At 35.9% G+C, this 20561-nt stretch overlaps 1 protein-coding gene across 6 annotated transcripts in view; it reads left to right on the plus strand.

The window, feature by feature from the left end:
* LOC122527954 (calcium-activated potassium channel slowpoke) overlaps window positions 1-20061 on the plus strand; it is a 137288-nt gene extending 117227 nt beyond the window's left edge. For 3 of the 6 annotated variants that reach the window (XM_043652575.1, XM_043652579.1, XM_043652581.1), the window contains 12 exons: window positions 1122-1184; window positions 4747-4779; window positions 5445-5577; window positions 10071-10130; window positions 11571-11967; window positions 13943-14126; window positions 14246-14341; window positions 14516-14652; window positions 15511-15623; window positions 15703-15864; window positions 16487-16580; window positions 16720-20061. In XM_043652575.1, the coding sequence (XP_043508510.1) occupies window positions 1122-1184; window positions 4747-4779; window positions 5445-5577; window positions 10071-10130; window positions 11571-11967; window positions 13943-14126; window positions 14246-14341; window positions 14516-14652; window positions 15511-15623; window positions 15703-15864; window positions 16487-16580; window positions 16720-16800 (1553 nt within the window). In that variant the 3' untranslated portion in view covers window positions 16801-20061. The remainder of the gene's footprint in view (window positions 1-1121; window positions 1185-4746; window positions 4780-5444; window positions 5578-10070; window positions 10131-11570; window positions 11968-13942; window positions 14127-14245; window positions 14342-14515; window positions 14653-15510; window positions 15624-15702; window positions 15865-16486; window positions 16581-16719) is intronic. The other 3 variants (XM_043652578.1, XM_043652580.1, XM_043652576.1) reach the window with 2 other exon arrangements.
* Window positions 20062-20561: the final 500 nt, after the last annotated feature.

Here is a 20561-nt window from a genome sequence, read left to right on the forward strand (position 1 = left end):
TCTTTCCTGTTTCAACAACAATCGTACGCTGATTTGACAGTGTTCTCCCCCGGGTTAAACTTAACTGGACTCGTCCGCGTTGCAACGAGCAGCATTGAAACAAAAAAAAAAAAAAAAAAAAAAAAAAAACAACGGAAGATTTTCCAAGTAATATATCTCGAATTAGAGTATTTATAATTATAATCTCAGTTAGAGAGTGCAGGCTCCGTTCCAGTCGGCAGTGATTCAAAAGTCGTCGTCCTGTTTCCAAAACGTAGACTGACCACGCAACCAACTTTTGCACATGGCATAAGTTCAGCCTGGGCCAGTTGCACGAGTGAATTAATCGTCACTGCTTGCGAGGTTTCGCAACGAACCAAAGAATTTGCTCTACATTGGAATGTCGCTCGTAATTTTTGTCAATCGTTCAGGCAGTGCAATCATTAGTGCAAATGGACCCTGGCACGTACAGTATATGTTAGAAAGAATGTGCTCGTTTTTTTTTAAATAAGAGAAAACTCTTTCTGCTTTCTATCTATGTTCAAGCAAACAAAGTAGTGGGACGATAGAGAAATTAGCTTTGCGAAGCGTAGTTGTAGTAATCACCTTGATAGAACGTTAAGGATCACTTATACGGTTTCTGCGATCAGTCTAACATGGAACACGGAACGATCGTCGGTGTCTCTCTTTCATTCAAAAATTTATTACGCATAATTCTACACTGTTTATTATGTATATACTACTCCGTTGGTTTTGTGAAATGACGTCCAAAAATGACGAGGTTAAAAGTGATGCTTCTTTATTTAAAATAATTAATGCCTTATTAATAATTAAATGTAATTGCTGAACGACACGAGATATTATTTTATATTATTAAGGTAATATAAAATATATAAAGGTAATTGAAGGAAAATGAAAGAAAGTCCAAGAGATCGAGGATAGTAATTCGATATATAGTAATTCTCTTCGTGGAACGAAACGAGAGGAAGGAGAATTGGCGTGAAAACGACTGGAACGGAGCTTTTTAACGAAGTTTAATTAATTCGAAGCGCAAGCATAGGAATGGCCAGTGGTAGCGATAGCGTAGCGAACTAGGCCTTAGGTAAATTAGGGTAGCTAACATGTGTAGTGGTTTGTTACAGACGACCACCATCCTCCCCCCACATTCACTCCGCCAGAACTGCCCAAGATGGTTCACGTAAGAGGTACAGTTACACCTCAGTCAAAACCGTGCTACAATTTTTGCAAGCTGCCCTTCCTAATTGTTTGACGAACCACACGAATTTCACACGCGTGTTGTACCGTGATCGATCGCTTTCAGTCCCTTGGACGAAGGAACTCGAAGAGCTGCTTCACGAAAAGAAAAGAAAAAAGAAAAAAGAAAAAAAAGAATGCTTCGCTCTGTCGATTAACCATTTTTTTTTTTTAATTTTTTTTTTTAAATAACTGTCTGCACTCGATTTTTCTTTCTCTCATGTTCTCCCCTTTTTTCTTCTTTTTCTTTCCTTTCTCTCTTACTTTCTTTCGTTTTTACTTTTTCTTTTCTTTTTTCTATGCATCATGACGAGCATATAACGCTTCACCGACGTCTCACCGATTTTCCCCACTTTGTCTCCTTGGGGATTCAACACGACGACGTTGTCGACGGAGTTTTCGAGTTTTCGCCAACAGTGCCGGCTGTGTCCAATGTCCTCGGAACATGACGAGCTGGAACGATTTTTTCAATATTTTTTTTTTCTCTCTCTCTTTTTTTTTTTTTTTTTTTTTTTTTTTTTTTTTGTTTGAAATAGAAAGAACATTGTGCTGACATTTTCGGTTCCGTTCAAGTTCAAATACGATTGATTTCAGACTCTCACGTTTTTCGAATTTCTGTGACAAAATTTTCCACGCACCTTCACAGATTTCGCCTCATTGATTGCATCATTTTCGCATAAACAATTGTTTCCAGCTGCTGCGTCAAAACGAAAATATTCATTACTTGATAATAATGAAAAAAAAAAAAAAAAAAACAGAAAGTTGCAAAAATTTAAGAGATACTCCAGCACTGTTTCCAAGTGTGAAATGAAGACGACGTGGCGGAAGAGCGCGCTACTTCGGTTTTCACTTCGATTTTGGAGAAAGTAGAGAGGAAAACAAACAAGCTTGGATATTTTTTCGAATTCGAGTCGATTGCATCGTAAATCTCTCGTTTGTTTGCTACTTTCTCCGGTCTCGATGAGTGCATGCCGCTACCGTAGACACCGTTTTATAGTTTGCACCTTACGTTATCACCAGTTTCTTATTCATCACCCCCCTAAGAGCGTAGCGCAGAGTTTTTTCTTCCTTCTTTGAGTTTTTCTTTCTCGTAGCTCTCACTTTAGAACGGCACACGCGCACACGTGATTTTCATTTCCCTCTGTTTTCCGTTTGTTCCTCTTTCTTTCGTTCTTCACTGTCTGCAAGGATCTGTTAGAGAAACGGTACGATCCATCCCATAGTGTTTCATTAGTCACTTAGACTCTGCATTAGCATCGTATTTACGTTTTCGTTTTTCACTTGTGTTTTCATTTTTTTTTAATTTTTTTTTTTTATTTTTTTTTCTTTGCTGATTATTCTAGTTTCGAAGCGACTGTCGATTCATTTTATAGACAAAACACAATGATTAATTTATTTGAAGTTCTCCACTGTTAGAACGAATTATAGTTGCCGTATGATAGTTTTTCACGTGCAATCGGTTATTGTCGAGTGCAATTTTGCTCAACGCGAGTCACTCTAAATTTACTTGTGCAGAGTAACTATTATTTTCAATTTGAAAGGAGCAAGAATAAAAAAAAGAAAAAAAAAAATATCATTGGCAGATGATCGAAAATTTTGACGACCAATGATCAATGTAACGGCGCAGGAAATAGAGTTTGAATTGGAAAGCTTGATCAACCTTACTCCGCGACAAAAAACACACCTTTCCATTTATATTTATACAATATATATGCAAAACATTCGCTGGTGTTCGTCTGCGTAAGTAGTGAAGCAGGATTTTAAAGATATCAGCGTTTCTCACTCTTTAGACAACCTTGGTATATAACGAGACACATTGCTGCAGATGTGTTTGCGATAAAGATGAAAATTTGCGCGAGGAACGTAGCGAAATTTGTACAGACGTAGAGAAACAAAATTAATTCCTGGGATAGTTTGAGAAATGCTGTTTGGAATTCAGACCATTTTTTGAGTGATATTCCGATATATTTACGATGAATTTTTTTCTGTGTTTTGTGTAGATTATTATATTATTATATATATTGGTCTAGGATGCTTAGATAATATATACTTTTTTCGATATTATATTTATATATTTCTTCTTTGATATGTGTGACTCGCATAATGCTCTCTCAGTATATTACATAGTTATAATTGTCAGTTTACGTACTTGTGCGTTTTTATTTGTGCAATACTTTACTTATCGAGTGTAAGATGATTCAATTGAATAGCTGTAGAAACGCACGGTAGATTTGACAGACACAGTATATAAACTTTTATCTGTTGGCCTTTTTCTTTTCTTTTCTTTTCTTTTCTTTTCTTTCCTTTTGTGTGGTAACGTTTAGACAAAGCACAGTTTCCTTTAATTTAGTTTTCGTTTCTTACGTTCGTTGAACGAATATGTAGGTGGTGCTTCACTCGATTCACGCGACAGATGCCTAATTATTTTCATTTTTTTTTTTTTTTTTTTTTTTTTTTTTTTTTTTTTTCTTTCTGCTCTCTCGTTCCGTCTCCCTTTCCGTCTGCTGAACGTTGAAGGAGAGGAACNTTTTTTTTTTTTTTTTTTTTTTTTTTTTTTTTTGTTTTTTTTTTTTTTTTTTTTTTTTTTTTTTTTTTTTTTTTTTTTTTTGTTTTGTTTCTTTGTTTCTCTTGACTTGTGCAGAGAACGCGTGCCACCGATGGCTAGGAATTGCTTGGGTTTTCGCGAACGATTGCGATTGGTTTTCACCGATACGTCAAATTTTCTCGGCTGTCATTTTCAATTCAGAGGAAAATTGAAACAATATTATTGTGATCGTTCTGTTTTTTTTGGGGGGGGATTTAAAAAAGTCTAATTATCAAGGAAAAGAAAAGTATTTATGTAATAGTATTAATTATCTATATAATATTTATGTAATAGTATTAATTATCTATATAATATTTATATAATAGTATTAATTATAATATTATGAAAATATTTATAATTAAATTAGAAAAAAATAATTTTCGTAATTTTTGGAGAAAACTGAAAACATCAAAGTTTCTTTATTGTTTTCAAACTTTACTATCGTGCAACTTTTACACGTATTTAATATAATATAATATAATATTATTTAATATAATATAATATTTTATATTGGAGTTAGCAGAAAGTTTTATATCGGAACGAAAGTCGTTCTATTTCCAGTGTAACAGTTCGTTTGACGTATCCGTGAAAACGAACATAAATGGTTTCACCAACCCGTTCGCAGTTCCAGTTGATCGATGTTTGAAAAACGGCACGTGCAAAATCTATACTTCGGGCAAAGTATGCGCGCCTGTAAGCATGAGGCTCAGTAGGCTCTTGCCGATAAAAAGTAAAATGCCAAGCTCTAACGAAAAAAAACCGGAAGTTAGTTAGTCACGATCAGCGTGGCAGTCTTTGTCTTAATTCGAGTAATTTGTCTTAATCATTGTTGCTTTGTCTATTAGCTACGTTGAAAAAAAAAAAAAAAAAAAAAAAGAAAAGAGAAATACATCTTGACACGGAGGTTAATTCCAATTTACGAATTTTAGGTGAGATCAGTCGCGACCGAGACGACCCAAACGGTAAATATTAACAAATATCTACATTTATACGTTGCAAATGTAACACTGTGTTTAATAATAACGATTAACGGTGTGCACGGGCTGTCTCAGTATTAAAAATACGACCTTCAATGAGGGAGGGATGATACGTAAATAAATTTCTTCTTCAGTTTTCAAGAGAATCTAAGCTTGAAAGTTTATCAACTGTACTTTCGAGTACATTTTCGTTCATTCCAGGCTAGTCAGGAATAAGCAAAAGAATGGAAAAAATTATTCCACCCGTGGGAATCAGTTAACATTAAGTAGAGTACAATTTTTTCTTGCGAGATTGTGTTCTTCGCTTCTAAACTTAATTTAAAGTTTCATCAAGTACACTGGTTTATCGAGCCAGTTTCCAAACTGAACATATTCAAGCTTTGATTTCTTGAAAACCAGCCCTTAAACGAGAAGGAAAACTTTGCTTTCTTGTGCAGAGTTTCAGAGTTAGTGAGATGCAAGTGCACCTGGTGAATTTGTTTTTTTTTTTTCTTTTGGTATAACAAATTTTACTCTTTGCTATATATGTGGTTACTTGGTTGTATCTTTAATGCTGAGCAATAGATTATCAAATACAATGTTTATGTACACACTGTATATACATATATAAATACATATACATATATGTTATTGAATCATTCGTCTTGCAGCGATGAGAAATCACCGGAATTCCGTCGGGATGACCATGATGAATTCAACAAAGCAGGTGAATAAGGTGAAACCGAATGTGAATCGAGCGACAAACGACAGTTTATCCAGTCCAAATCAACCGTACAATCAGAGGTATTTCGTTTTTTACTTTGGATCTGATCTTTTCCTCCTTTAATCCATACGACGTGTAGGGCGTGCATCGTCCTTGCATTCGCTCTTCATTGTTCGCGTTCTTTTATTTTTTTCTGATCACTTGCCATGAATTGTATTCCATCACGCATTGTAATAAACCGCGTGTGAATTTCACTACTGAGAATTAACTACGTGTCAATTGAAAAAAAAAAAAAAAAGGAAAAATAGAAACAAGATTCACGATGCTGAAACTTTATTTTTCAACTTTTTTTTTCTTTTTTTTGTTTTGTTTCACCGCAAAATTATCCAGCGTGATTTATCTCACGTTTCAAAGTGATTTTCGTGCACTCGAGTGATTCTGATGAATTTTCATTGCACAAAAGCGCGTAGTTCAACATTTTCGTACGTCACACGCATAATTATATTGTACATCAGCTCGTGGTGAATTTTTTTTTTTTTTTTCCTTGTCTGCAACTACGCACTCTCACTTGTTGTACGAACTTATAAGGTTGATATACTGTTTCTCTTCTACTATATTTGCACGAGTAGAACGACTCGAGCTTCTGCGTACACTGAACGTTTTACCAACAATGGGTTATTCAAGCAAAATGTACAAAATCGCGCGCGCTGAATCGCGATTCGAGTGAAATTTTCAACAGGCAGCAGGACGATTTTTCTCCACGATCACGATCACGATGAATTCGTTTGAATAACCTAATGTGAACGTCGAAGCAATTTACTCGAAACGATATTTATCTATCGCAAAATGTAAGAAACATCTTCTACTCTATTCTGTCAAATGAATCCTCGAAACGAAGCAATCTATCTCTACAGAGTGCACTACGCTGTCTGACACAGTATACTCTTTCAACGATATATACATACAGGGTGGGTCATCACGTATTGCCATCTAGATTTACGTCATTGTTATTAAAACGTAGAGAAAAATGTTTCAGGGCAGGTTTTGATGATACTAGTTTCCTCACAGGTGGACGTGTAGAAGATCATTAACGTTTTTTTAAATGGAATCATATGTTTTTTAATGCATCAGTTGCTATTCTTCACAAAAAAGTATTAACTTATTTTTACGATAAAAAAATCATTAGTTTAGGAGATATTTTAATTTTAATGTTGTTAGGAGATTATGACTCCTTTGTTAATATTGTTTAATTGCTGTTAACCTTTGGTAATGATTTTATTTACAGAAAAGATTCAGTGTGACGACCATTTACGTAACGACATTTTCTGAATCGATAGATTAATAAATTCGCTCGCATTGTGTAATGTATCTGGTGTTATTTTATTACGCTCACTGATGACACGATCTCTCATATCGACAATTATAGTCGAAGGCTCAGCGTACACCTTATTTCCTAACAGCATTAAAATTAAAATATCTCCTAAACTAGTGACTTTTTAACATAAACAGGTTAATACTTTTTTGTAATGAGAATATCAAGGTGCATCAACTGATGCAATAAAAAAACGTATGATTCCATTAAAGAAAAAAAAAAAATGCTAATAACCTTCACACGTCCTCTACACGTCCACCTGCAAGAAAACTAGCATCATCCTCTCGAAACCATTCAACTTCATCGGGAAACATTTTCCGCGTAATAATAATGACGTAAATCTAGATGGCAATACGTGGTGACCCACTCAGGGTGTTTCGTAACTTGTACGCCTAAAAATAATGAAAAAAAGTCATATAAATATATGTCGTATCTGTCTTCGTATTATGAGATATAATGAATTTTCTGTTTTGATTACTTTTACAAAAGATGCTCGCAATGACCACGTTGCATTTGAAGACAAGCCTGCACGCGTCTTGTCATTCATCTGGTTACTCTCTCTATCATTCCTGGTGTTTNACGTTTAAACTAAACTGGTGTTGACGTCTTGAATGCACAATAACGTGTGGGTTTTCTTCATCCCAATTATGATTATTATGAAAATTGAATAACTAGCTTACTAGAGTTTGCTCTGTTTATAAAATTCATTATATCTCATGAACGAAGACAGATAGGACATATATTTATATGACTTTTCTTTTCATTATTTTTAGGCGTATAGCCAACTCCCGAAGTGGGTACCACAAGTTACGAAACACTTTGTATATCTGCATCCGTTTTCTTTTTTAATTAGCATGTTTTTTCCAAACTTACGCCGGATACGAACGACGAGAGAATTATTACTCCACTGTCACTGTATATTCTCGGTAGAGAACTTCCATGCGATCCAGAATCATCCTCATGAGTTCTTCAAGTAACGTTCTCAACAGGTTTACACGCATCGCTGGTGCGATCGATTCCCGTTCATTGTTTAATTTGACTCGGAGTGCCACGTTCCCATCGAATTCTGATTCGCGCCGTGTCCAGTGTATTACGGAATTACGCGAAATTATTAAATGTAGGGATTTCCCTGTTCTTCCTCCTCACCCCTTCGAATGTTCTAGCAAGTGCGCGAAAGTTCGTGACGGCGAACTATAGCTGTATATTGGGTCGATGTATCGTAACGAAACTATGACGTGCAGAAGTAAGAGGTACATAATCTTTACAGTAGAGATAGACGATAGACTTTTCGATCACTTGTAATAACGAAAGGAGGAAAGAAAGAAAAAGAAAAAAGAAAAAAAAAGGAGAAAGGGCAATCTAGTGCCGTTTTTTTTTAGCAAAGCTTTTTCTTGGTAGCAAACTTATATATATATATATGTATATTTTTTTTTTCTGCGCAATGTGAATTTATTTAAGGGGGCAGGACAGTTTGACGGGCCTAAAAATTACGAATAATTTGGAGGGCTAGTAAAAAAAAAAAAGGTACATATTTGATTGACATGAGCTTTTGTGGTTTATTTCAATGCATTATGAATTGTAAAGAGAAACATTAAAAGAGAAAAAAAGAGGGCTCTTGTTTAACTTTTTGACGGTAATAATTTTACATAACTTTTTTTTACATTGCCCATCGGTGTGCATGATTCCAGCCAAACAGGTTTAGTTGCAACAAACAAGCAAGAAAAGTTCAAAAATATTCAACATTTTCATTTTTGTGAAAATTATGAAAACAGCAGCTATTTGTTTGTCGATGTGTCGAATTTATGCCAAAAATTTCTACGTTTTTTGTTTATATTCTTGGAAATTGTTAAAAATTAAAAAATGCTCGATCGTCAATCCCCAGTAAGTGTTACACCAAAAATACGTACCACGTTTCACAGTAATCGGTTGGTTAGATTCCTAGATATCTTGCACAACGTTTCTAAAAACCTAGTTTCGAGAAAAACGCTTAGGTTTAAAGTTTCAGAACGTCATTTTTCACATGTATCCTTTACTTACTTTTTTTACTTATATATCGCTGCTCGCAGTTCTTACAATTCACGACTAAATTGAATCCAAGCCCCCTAATATTTGATTCACTAAAAGTGATATTCGAATCACACGATTTACACTTTATAATACTGCTTAGAGTCGTAAACAGTGATACAAATTCAATGATTCTGTATCCGCGGATTATTATTATCCCCTAAAATAAGTCGTGTGAAAGGCCAGGACCTTTTATATCTTATTTCTAAGACTTCAAACTACTATTTAAAACAAAAAACAAAAAAAAAAAAAATCGATTTTTTGAAAATTTCAAACTCTCCTGACCCCTTAAAGAAAAGAGGATATGAAGATTATTAAGATTGACAGAAAGTTATTTAGCTTAGAGACAGAAATGCAGGTATAAGTTCTTTTTTTTTTTTTCTTTCAGTTCGCCATTTATTTCCTCCCATTATTTTATTTATGTTTATATATATATATATATATATATACATATCGCATGTTAATAGATTGGTAGCAGAAACCCCAGTGAAACATTCAATTCTCCCTTTTCCCCACACACAACGTCCAAAGATCAGCTTTTACCTGTTTTACGGTAGGACCGCTGTCTGTGCTTTTATGATTTTGTACATGTGACAAGCTGAAACGTGAGGAATTCCTATGGAACGATGAAGATCCGCTTGTTTGCACTAAAACTTGATTGTGTCCTTTTGATCGTTGTTTAGAACGAGGACGACGAGTTTATCTTATAGCTTAGTTTATTTTTTATTACTCGACCCTCCTCCCCCCTCCACGTTGTTTCGAACAGACCGCCGTTACGTCCATTTTCTCTTCTTTTTCTTTTTTTTACGTTCATTCGATCGAGACACGAGTAAATTTCAAGCTACTTCCAAACCCACGATCGTATCGTCTCGTTCTTTTTTTCCTTTTTTTGCCATTTGTCACGAGCAACGTCACGAGTTTCAAGAGAGTTCAATAGCCGTTCGATCATCCGAGATATCATTAACATGTCGTTTGCCATTAATCGTGAACTGAGTTAACTCTCCCATCGTTATCTCTCTCCTCGTCATCACACCACGATGATTTTTAAACGTTCACTCGATGGCGAGTACGAAAAGAAAAGAGCGATTCTACGAATCCGACGACGAGTCCAACGTTACAAATACCTTCTGATTCCAGATCGCAAGAGGAGTCCGCATACCCTGGCTACCATCTCGCCTACGAAGTCAAAAAGCTCATGTACGCTTCTTTTGTTACGTTAACTGTCACGTTGAGCCGCTGTTCTCTCTCTCTCTCTCTCTCTCTCTCTGTCTCTTCTACACTACACGTTTGGTTGTATTACTTACATACATTTGCAGTTGTAGAGAAATCTGCTTTGCCCAACTGCATGCGAATTGCCTGCGTTTTCAATGCATCTCTCGATCATTTCTCCTCTTCTCGCGGATGATAGCTTTCAGTCTCGCGCGGGCGAGGCTAACCATTTCTCTTTACAGGAAACTTCTTCTCGCCTCAAAGCTTCTTTTTCTTTATCACAGAGCTTTCGGTTGGTATTTTTGCTTGTTGTTCTTTTGTTTCACTCTCTTCTCATTGTAACAATATATATACGTGTATAACAATCGGCATGAAGCTAGACATTTACTTTAGCTTTCGTAACTCGATCTGCATGATTATACTTGCGCTACATTTATTCGCGCGCAGCGAAACGAAACTTCTCTCTTTCGGAGCGTTTTGAAGATGTTAGTTTCCAAAAAAAGAAACCGAGACGTTTGATGTACTAATTTTTAGAGTTTCATCGATCCAACGATGTTCAATCGCGAGTTCTCTTTCTCTCTCTCTCTCTCTCTCTCTTTATCTCTTAATGTTACTAATTATTCGTAGAGACAATGTTTATAGAAGTTGTGATTAACGTAGCTCGTATTTCACAAGTTTACACAGATCGTTCTGAAAAGTACACCTAACTTTTCCCTTCAGCTGAGATGTTAACTGAGTGATTAATGTTTCTACCATTGACATTCCGTTACGCATGATCATCCAACAGTAAGTGGATTTTTGCAGTACGAGATGGGACTCTCGTTTAAAAAAAAAAAAAGAAAATATATATATATAGACACCCATTAACCACCATGATCTACAATTGAGTATTACTCTCTCTCTCTCTCTCTCTTTCTCTGAGGAAAGAAAAGACAAAACTTGGCAGTTAATGGGCTTAACCGATCAGGAAACACAACAGTGACGAAAGTGATTGGAGGAGGACAGAAAGAAATGACAGAGCAAATAGAAAAAGTCTAGGCTTTTACAATTAGTTGTAACTACCAATCGCTTACTTACCTGAGTTGATAGTTTTTTCTACCTAGTATCCATTCGCTTGCGCATTTCAGGACTTAATAGCTTTTTTTAAACAGCTCGGGGTAGCACTAGAGCCAGTGGCTAAGAAGCTAAAATTTACATTTACAGCTGAAGAAAACACCAAGAGCTAGCCACGAGAGATATACATAATGTACATTACGTGCGTCTGTTGCCCTCTTTTTTTTTTTTTGCGCGTGTTTTCTACAAAAATCTAGTATATTTCACTAGTATATTTTATTTGATACTGTTTACGTAACCAAGTAACTCACATAATAAACGAGAAGTAGTTCAGCTCGACGAGCGTGGTAAACATGTGGGAATTGTTGTTTCTAGGCCGACGAGCAGAGCCTCGGGCGGCACGAACGTGAATAACAACGGTGGTCTTCAAGTCGGAATAGCCGACGACCAGGCGAAGGACTTCGACTTCGAGAAGACCGAAATGAAGTACGACTCGACGGGAATGTTCCACTGGAGTCCATCCCGCAACCTCGAAGACTGCATATTGGATCGTAATCAGGCGGCGATGACGGTTCTGAACGGGCACGTCGTCGTCTGCCTGTTCGCCGATCCCGACTCGCCCCTCATCGGACTGAGAAACCTTGTCATGCCATTACGAGCTTCCAATTTTCATTACCACGAGCTTAAACACGTAGTAATAGTTGGGTCTGTGGATTACATCCGCCGCGAGTGGAAGATGTTGCAGAATCTGCCGAAGATATCGGTGTTAAACGTAAGAAAGTCTCATCACTCGCGCCTTGCGACCATCATTGCATTGAATTTGCAAAGTCTTGCATTTGTTAGACTGCGGGGTGAGTCTCTCGTAACTTGACGACTTCAAATAACTTGTAAAATATTTGTTGCGCGAAAAACATGGTTTAGATAGAAGTTGCACGGCTTCCATGGGGGACATACAGTATTGTCATCAGTTTTATGTTATTTTGCTTTTTTATCAAGACGCGAAGGCCATCTTCAATTCTTTAAATGGAATATTAAAATATTTATATTCCCGAATTTGGATGAAGCGTTGAATTCTACGTAAAAAATTTTTGTTATTTAGCATTTAGTTGAAATTTAATATTTAGTTAATATTTAATAATTATTTAGTTAATATTTAACAGTTAACATAATAATTAATATAATAGTTAATAGTTAATATAATAATTAATATAATAGTTAATAGTTAATATAATAGTTAATAGATAATATAATAGTTAATATTAGGAATAAGTTAATATTTCTTCCTGGATTCGGATAAAGTATTGAATTCTACATAAAAAGGTATTATACCAAATAGGGTCTAAAATACATAGTTACTGAGGTATTAGCAAAAATATCTTTTTATATTGTATTAGAAAAGAATGTTAATCTCAGTAACTATGTATTTTAGACCCTATTTCGCGTAATACTTTTTTATGTAGAATTCAACGCTTTATCCGAATTCGGGAAGAAATATTAACTATTAACTATTATATTAACTATTCCTAATATTAACTATTATATTAACTATTCTTAATATTTACTATTATATTAACTATTCCGTATATTAACTATTCCTAATATTTACTATTATATTAACTATTATATTAACTATTATATTAACTATTATATTAACTATTAAATATTAACTAAATAACATAAAACTTTTTTATGTAGAACATTTTATCCAAATTCTTGAAGAAATATTAACTATTCCATTTAAAATATTGAAGGTGACCTTCATACCTTGATAAAAAAGCAAAATAACATAAAAGTGATTACAATACTACATGTCCCGCTGGAAGCCATGCAACTTCTATCTGAAACATTTTTCTACACAACAAATATTTTGTGAGTTATTTGATTCGTTACTCACCCTGTATACAATGTGTAACTGTCGCGATTTTGTGCATTACGTATTGTAACGGTAGCAGTGAAAAGTTGACATAATTTTGTAAAGGAAGATCGTACGACGACCTACTTAGTTTCATTTCAAAGTGCGAATCTTTCTTTCTACTTTAACAGTCGCGAGTTCGTTCTTTCCGAAGGTGATTTTGTATCGCGCAAGTGAATGGAAAAGTAAAGATACTTTTCTTCCTGAAAAATATTATCGAAATTCAAACCTGTGTGAAAACATTAAAAATTTTTCTTTGCAACTAGATTCACTATCATTTTGAAGATTGAGATATCTTTAGATACTTTAAATCTTGTATGATTTTTTTTTGGTATCAACTGATCTTGATCACTGCATGATCTCCTTTTTATCAAGTTATATCAGTTTTAATTATCGATAATTTTTCAGTCATTGATACAGTTATACTCTTCACTGTACCATACAATGTAATTGTTCTTACGGGACAAGGATAATTATAATTTCTGTAACTAAAATTCTTTCTGCAAGTATAAAAAGATTTTGACCAAAGCAAATATCAACCTTCCAACGCAAAGTGTAACAATGGATTTATAATTTTTAAAAATTTCATTCTAAAATAGCCACACCGAGAAATAATAGCAATAAAGATTACAAAGACGCTTTCGTCGCACATTATGTATATTAATATGTGAATTAAAAATTACACACCGTCACAGAGGGTTGATATCTACTAATTAACCAATGGTTCCTTTTAGTGTGTGGCTTCTACAGTCAAGTTGATTCAATTCGTTCGTTTGTTGAACACAAATTGTGTCACTAGTTTCACATGCACACGTAACTGCGCGTATTCTCACAGGGTTCACCATTAAGCAGAGCAGATCTGCGTGCCGTTAACGTGAATCTGTGCGACATGTGTTGTATCCTGTCGGCTAAAGTGCCTAGCAACGATGACCCCACCCTCGCCGACAAGGAAGCCATCCTCGCGTCCCTTAATATCAAAGCTATGACATTCGACGACACCATTGGAGTGCTCAGCCAAGGTTCGTACTGTCTCCTACCCATAATGAAGCTCGCTTTTTAATTTCACTTCTGAGTTGTTAACGAGCGTTCACAACAATCTGTCGTGTACGTTTCATTAAACATTGAGTGACAATTCCAGCAAATAATGAGCAAGGTAATTTGACCGCAGTTGGTAGCCCAATCGTTTTGCAACGACGGGGATCCGTTTATGGAGCGAACGTGCCAATGATAACAGGTATTTATCATTTTTTTTCTTTTCCTTTTTTTTTACACATTGAATTTTAATTACAAAGTTATAAATGTCACGTTCTTTATAAGTATCTGTGTTTTTCTTGTTGCTTTTCTGACTGATTTATTCATCGTTGAAGAGGAAGTTAAGCACGCCATTCACGTGTGTTTTTATTAACAGAACTCGTGAACGATAGCAACGTGCAGTTCCTTGACCAGGACGACGACGATGATCCGGACACAGAACTGTACCTTACCCAACCGTTTGCTTGCGGTACTGCCTTTGCCGTCAGCGTATTAGATTCATTAATGTCGACGGTCAGTAAAGTTCTACGATCGCAATGTTCATGCTTCGTATTGCAATTAATGACGTTACTGTTGCGACAATTGGCAAATTGACGTCATATGAACATTAACACATTGTTGATTTTACGCAGAAGTTATCTCATGCTATCGATTATTATTTCGTAATTGTGTGTGAAAATGAAACGATCAAAATAAATTTTATTTATGCAGAATGAATTTAAATTTGCATATCTCTTATATATATATTATATTTTATACGTGTATAAAATATTTATTAAAATATATATCTCTTATATATAAAATATTTTTATAATATAATATATATATAATAATATATATAATAAAAATATTTTATACGTGTATAAAATATTTATTAAAATATATATCTCTTATATATATATATATATTATATTTTATACATGTAATATATTTCAGTAATTTTTTTGGGGGGTGTGATCAATTGTATAGCAATCACCTACGTGTAATGGTACACAACAGGTCTTGCAAATTTGTCATTCGTAATCTTTGATAAAACTATGAATTTTCACATCGCTACAATGTATTTCAAAATCACTCGGACAATCGGATAAAGCGTCTGCACATAATTCATTGAAAAATTCTTCTTCGTGAAATGTTTATAACACCCAGAATGGGCGATGAAAACTTAAATATCAGTAAAAAGTAATTTTAAAGTGAACACGACGATGAAAGATTTCACAATACTCGTGTATTACCCTGAGCGTCAAAAATTAATACGAGTTGGCCGGTCAACAATGTGTTAAATTTTGTAAAGTTCCCTCGACACGCATTGGAATATTTAACGTCGCACGATCGATCACTAACGTTTGCCAAATTTTCATATCGTTACAGACGTATTTCAATCAAAATGCGCTGACTTTAATTCGATCTCTAATCACTGGTGGAGCAACGCCTGAATTAGAATTAATTCTCGCCGAAGGGGCAGGCTTACGAGGGGGTTACAGGTAAATCTCGCGTTGTCGCGATGATCGTTATTTTAACAACTTGCTTATTTACTTATTTACTTGTTCTATTTCATTGCAGTACGCCTGATAGTCTGGCCAATAGAGATCGATGCCGAGTAGGTCAAATCGCGTTATACGACGGGCCACTGGCTCAGTATGGCGAAGGAGGCAAGTACGGTGACCTCTTTGTCGCAGCATTAAAGTCGTATGGAATGCTGTGCATTGGTCTGTACAGGTACAGGTACCGGACTTTTTTCCTTCTCTCGATGGTATTTATTGGATTACTTTACACAGAATATTCTCTACGCATATATAAATATAAATATAAATATATATACATATATATACACATATATATATACATATATATATATATATATATCTTTTTCTCTGAAAGTCTTTCACCTTGCTGCTGCGATTATACTGCCATTGATTATTCTCTTACTATATCATTCTTGTACTTACTATATGACTTTTGATTTTTTGCCGCATATTTTTGCATTTTGCGTTTTTGCGTCATGAACCAAAAAAAAAAAAGAGAGAAAAAAAGAAAAAAGAAACAGTAACATCAGAAAAAAAAAAAGAGAAAGAAACAACGATCGTAAGTTGCCTTCATCCAACAAATACCCATCATTTTTTATGATTGTCTCTTTGTATCACTTGTTTGTTTAGTGTTTAGTTACTGTTGTGCCAGCGTTTAGTTTAGTTTTTAGTTTTTAGTTCTAGGTTTTAGTTTTGATTCTCTGATCGTACATAATCGTGTGTTTTACAAGTATTTAGCCTTAGACGAGTACACAAGGTTCTCGAGAAACGAGACGACGTGCTTTCGCAACGACTGACTGATACTTACGACTGAATTTTAGGTTTCGGGATACCAGCTCGTCGTGCGATGCTTCATCTAAACGATACGTCATTACAAATCCTCCGGACGATTTTACGTTATTGCCTACAGATCAGGTATGTGACACCTCTCTCTAAACCCGTGCTCGACTAAATTATTCTGTCCAATTGCCAACGAGCATGTTGAAATTTGCTTAAAAAAAAAAATTGGAAGTTCACTGTGATAAAGTTATCGCTTTTATTGAACGATCCACAGGTTTTCGTGCTGATGCAATTCGATCCGGGTCTGGAGTACAAGCCGAGCAGAGGAGCTCGAGGGAAGGACGACGCCTCCTGACTGTTGCTGTGTAGCGCCCTCACCGACGGACCTTATTCCTACATATAAACTCGCAAAGGAAAATTCGCATCATGCCGCCCGTCGTCCCTACTGTGTCGACTTGTAGTCTTCTTCATTAGCTGGCATTACGATACGATGCCCTCAACGAAATTAATCGCAGGACCCCGTCCATAAAGAACGTATCATCAACACGTCCGTTTTTTCCGCTGGTTGGACGTGTCGTCAGTGATATATATATGTATATATATGTGTGTGTGTGTATATGTGTATATATATATATATATTTCGTCGATACTCGGTATAGCTGGAATTCGGTTTCCCTCTGATAGTGCCCACAGCATTTCTCTGTTCCTTGCTGTTTATCGCTAAATCGTGATTTATTTTCGCATCGTGACCGAAAAAGAAAGAGGAAAAAAAAAAAAAGAAGACATTTCTACGTTGAGGCTTGGTTGTGCGTCGAGTAGAAAAGATGGAACAACGTCAAAGTTGGCGACAGCTGGAGAAAGAAGATTTGAAGGAAGAACAAGAGACGAGAGAGCAAAGATCTGCGAATGGGAAACGGGAGAAATGAAGAGAGAAACGGGTAAGGGATACCGGGACACGGTGTGATGAGACACGGTCCGAGGGTAGCTACACGTTAAGCTTTCTAAATCTTCGAAAGACATGAGATATTAGATCGCCTTCGATGTTGAAGGCCGCATATGGACTGAACCGGTGGGCTTATTCTGAAGCGTAACACTGGGGTGTGCGACTGTAATCCCACGCCCTGTTTGCTTTCAGCAGAACACAGAAGAAAACCAGCAAAGAAGAATAAACAAAAAAAAAAAAGAGAAAAAAGAAAAAAAAGAAAAAAGAAGATGAGGTGAGGAGTTATACTTGAAACAAAAAGAAGAAAAGAAGAAAACACAAAAAACAAATGCGAAGCAGAAACAGCTTAAACTATAAACGCTTGAGAACATCTTCAAGGCTGATCGCTGAGGAATTGTAATCGCCTTCGCGACTTAACGTATACCATCGCTGTAGCTCATTCACATGATATGTAAATAAGTGCAGAACAGGTGAATATGTTGTCATTCGAACTTTGAAAAAAAACAAGAAACAAAGAAACAAAGAAAGAAAGAGCGGAACGAGGAGGAAAGAGGAAGATATAGAAGATATGAAACAATTGATTGAGATATAACTGCACTGACAGGGCCGTTTTGGTTCCTCTCATGTAAAATGCATTGTTCACTTTGCAAGACAGTCGTGTGTTCGTCTCTCCTGTATCGTGATTTTGTATCTTGCCTTGCCAGCAAAATGGAAATATGTATACATATATGTACATGTATCTGTATATGCGTATGTACAGGGTGGTAACTGCAGCTAGAACAGATCGTAACTTTTACTTTACTAGAAAATGAAAGGGTAACGACTAAGGATAAAACTATACGATTTCATTATTTTATAACGTGACTCCTTTGTGATTTCCTTTGTACCGTGCGACTGGAACACAGCATCATGTTGCAATCATACAAATTAATCGAGTAATTCGCTGAAACGGATCCGTGAGATGTTGATTTTTTGTGTCACGCGAGGTGAGAACGATTAATATACGAAGCCCTATATTTTACACTTGCGACACTCAACGAAAACAGTTGTACATACGCGTCACGGAATGAATTTCACGAAAAAAAATCGAAATTGAACAACGTCGTGTGTATCATGGGTGTGTTACTCTCTTGTTTTCGTTTCACCCTCGACAAAGAAAGAGAGCTACGGTCTGTCGTGGATGCAACCGATCATCTTGTACGCTTAGTTTTAGATCGAGCAGTTTGCAACCGATAACGTGCATCTTTACGACAAGAGATTACGTGCGAGACAGGAGTGCAGGATTACGTGTAAACTTTACCTTGAGTGTCTTCTTTTGCGGCTAATGATAAAAAAGAAACAAAAAGAAAAAAACAAAAAAAAAAAACAAAAAAAAAATCTCAATCAAGCACTTTGTACAGATTCTATACATAAACGTGTATGCTTGCGTGGATGCATGTATGTGTGCATGTGTGTATTATATGTATGTATGTACCGCGCGCGGAGCTGGAAAAAAAGTCCCCTTGGAAGGAAACGCGGGCCCGATCGGATTATTTCGGATGGACCTAATACAATCATAAAAAATAAGCACGCGTATTGCCTGAAAGTAAGAACGAAGAGCGATGGAGAACAATATTTCCCTGGCCCCGTCTGCCTATCCCGCGAGATTTCCTTCTAACTCCGCGTTTATACGTGTGTATGCACTGTATATACGTATGCACGTATGTACGTGCGTATGTATATATGTATGCATGTATGTATATGTGTGAATATATAATAACTTAACGATAAAAAGAAGAAGAAGAAGAAGAAGAAGAAAAAAAAAACACCCTTTTTCCACACAACTTGAGTATTAATCGACTATGTATCGATACGACTATATATACATTATAGATATATATGCACATATATATGTATACATAGACACTCTCTTTTATATATTTTTGTGAAACTACACGAGTGTGTACATACGAACGTACATATGTGTACATACATCCATATACGTATACACGTATGTATGTATGTATATATGTCTGTATGCATGTATATGTATATATATGTATGTATGTAAAGAAGCAAAAAAAAAAAAAAAAAAAAAAAAAAGGAAATACACAGATACACCTATACACAAATACTTCTTCCTTGCTCTTTCCCCCGCTCCGCCCCTCCCTTTTTTCTGTCACTAACCATGACTGAAACACGCACACGTAATGATACACATACGATACGTACGAGTGCATGTATATGGCAACACGATCATGCAAGCGAAAGAAGAGAAAACAAACTGGCATGAATTCACAAACACAAAACGTACACGCGCGGATACGCGCGCATCCTTTCTTTCTGTCTCACTTGCGCGCGCGTAGTGCACACACGAACGAGAGGAATTCACGGTGGGAGAGGGAACGATAATCGCATCGATGAAAAAAAAAAAAAAAAGAAACGGATGCATCGCGCTGGAAGAAAGAAGAGCAACAAAGGGGAATGGAAAGAGGAAAAAGGAAAAAAAAAAAATTAGGGAACCAGGGGAAACGATTCGCGCGTGCGGAAGTACGACGAGTGCAAAAACAAAGGATGAAGGTATCGCGTGATCCGACCAAATACACGATGTAAAAATACGTTGAAAAAGAGAAGAAGAGAAATTAAAAAGAACAAGAAAACATCAGGTTACGTGAGCTCGAAAATCGTTCAAATGAAAAAAGAAATCAGACTAAAAGTAATTCGTCGATTTGAAAAACGAAAAAAAGAAGAAGAAGAGGAAGAAGAAGAAGAAGAAGAAGAAGAAGAAGAAGAAGAAGAAGAAAGATATGTGCAAATGGGACGAAGCGGATCGATTATTATCGGGGACAAGAGAGAAAACACAAAGTAGCTGTGGTAGACGCTGCCGTGTATCGCGATTACGAGTCGCCGCCGCCACCGCCATTGCTACTGTTTGCAATATCCATATGCACTATTCACTGCCACTGCAGTTCGTGTTATATCGTTGTATATAACTTTCTATATATGGCTCGATTAAGGCGAGAGGGGCCGGTGAGGCGTGCGAATCGGACAGCTTGATCGATGTAAAAAAGAAAAAAAAAAAAGAAAAAAAAAAAAGATAGTAGAATACTAAACGATGTGCAGCATCAGCCGCAATAAGTGTAATTCGTTGCTCCTGATTTCCAAAGTCTCTTTTCAATTTTTTTTTTTCTTTT

Source organism: Frieseomelitta varia, unplaced genomic scaffold (assembly GCF_011392965.1).
Source record: "Frieseomelitta varia isolate USP_RPSP 00005682 unplaced genomic scaffold, Fvar_1.2 scaffold_240, whole genome shotgun sequence".
NCBI lineage: Eukaryota > Metazoa > Arthropoda > Insecta > Hymenoptera > Apidae > Frieseomelitta > Frieseomelitta varia.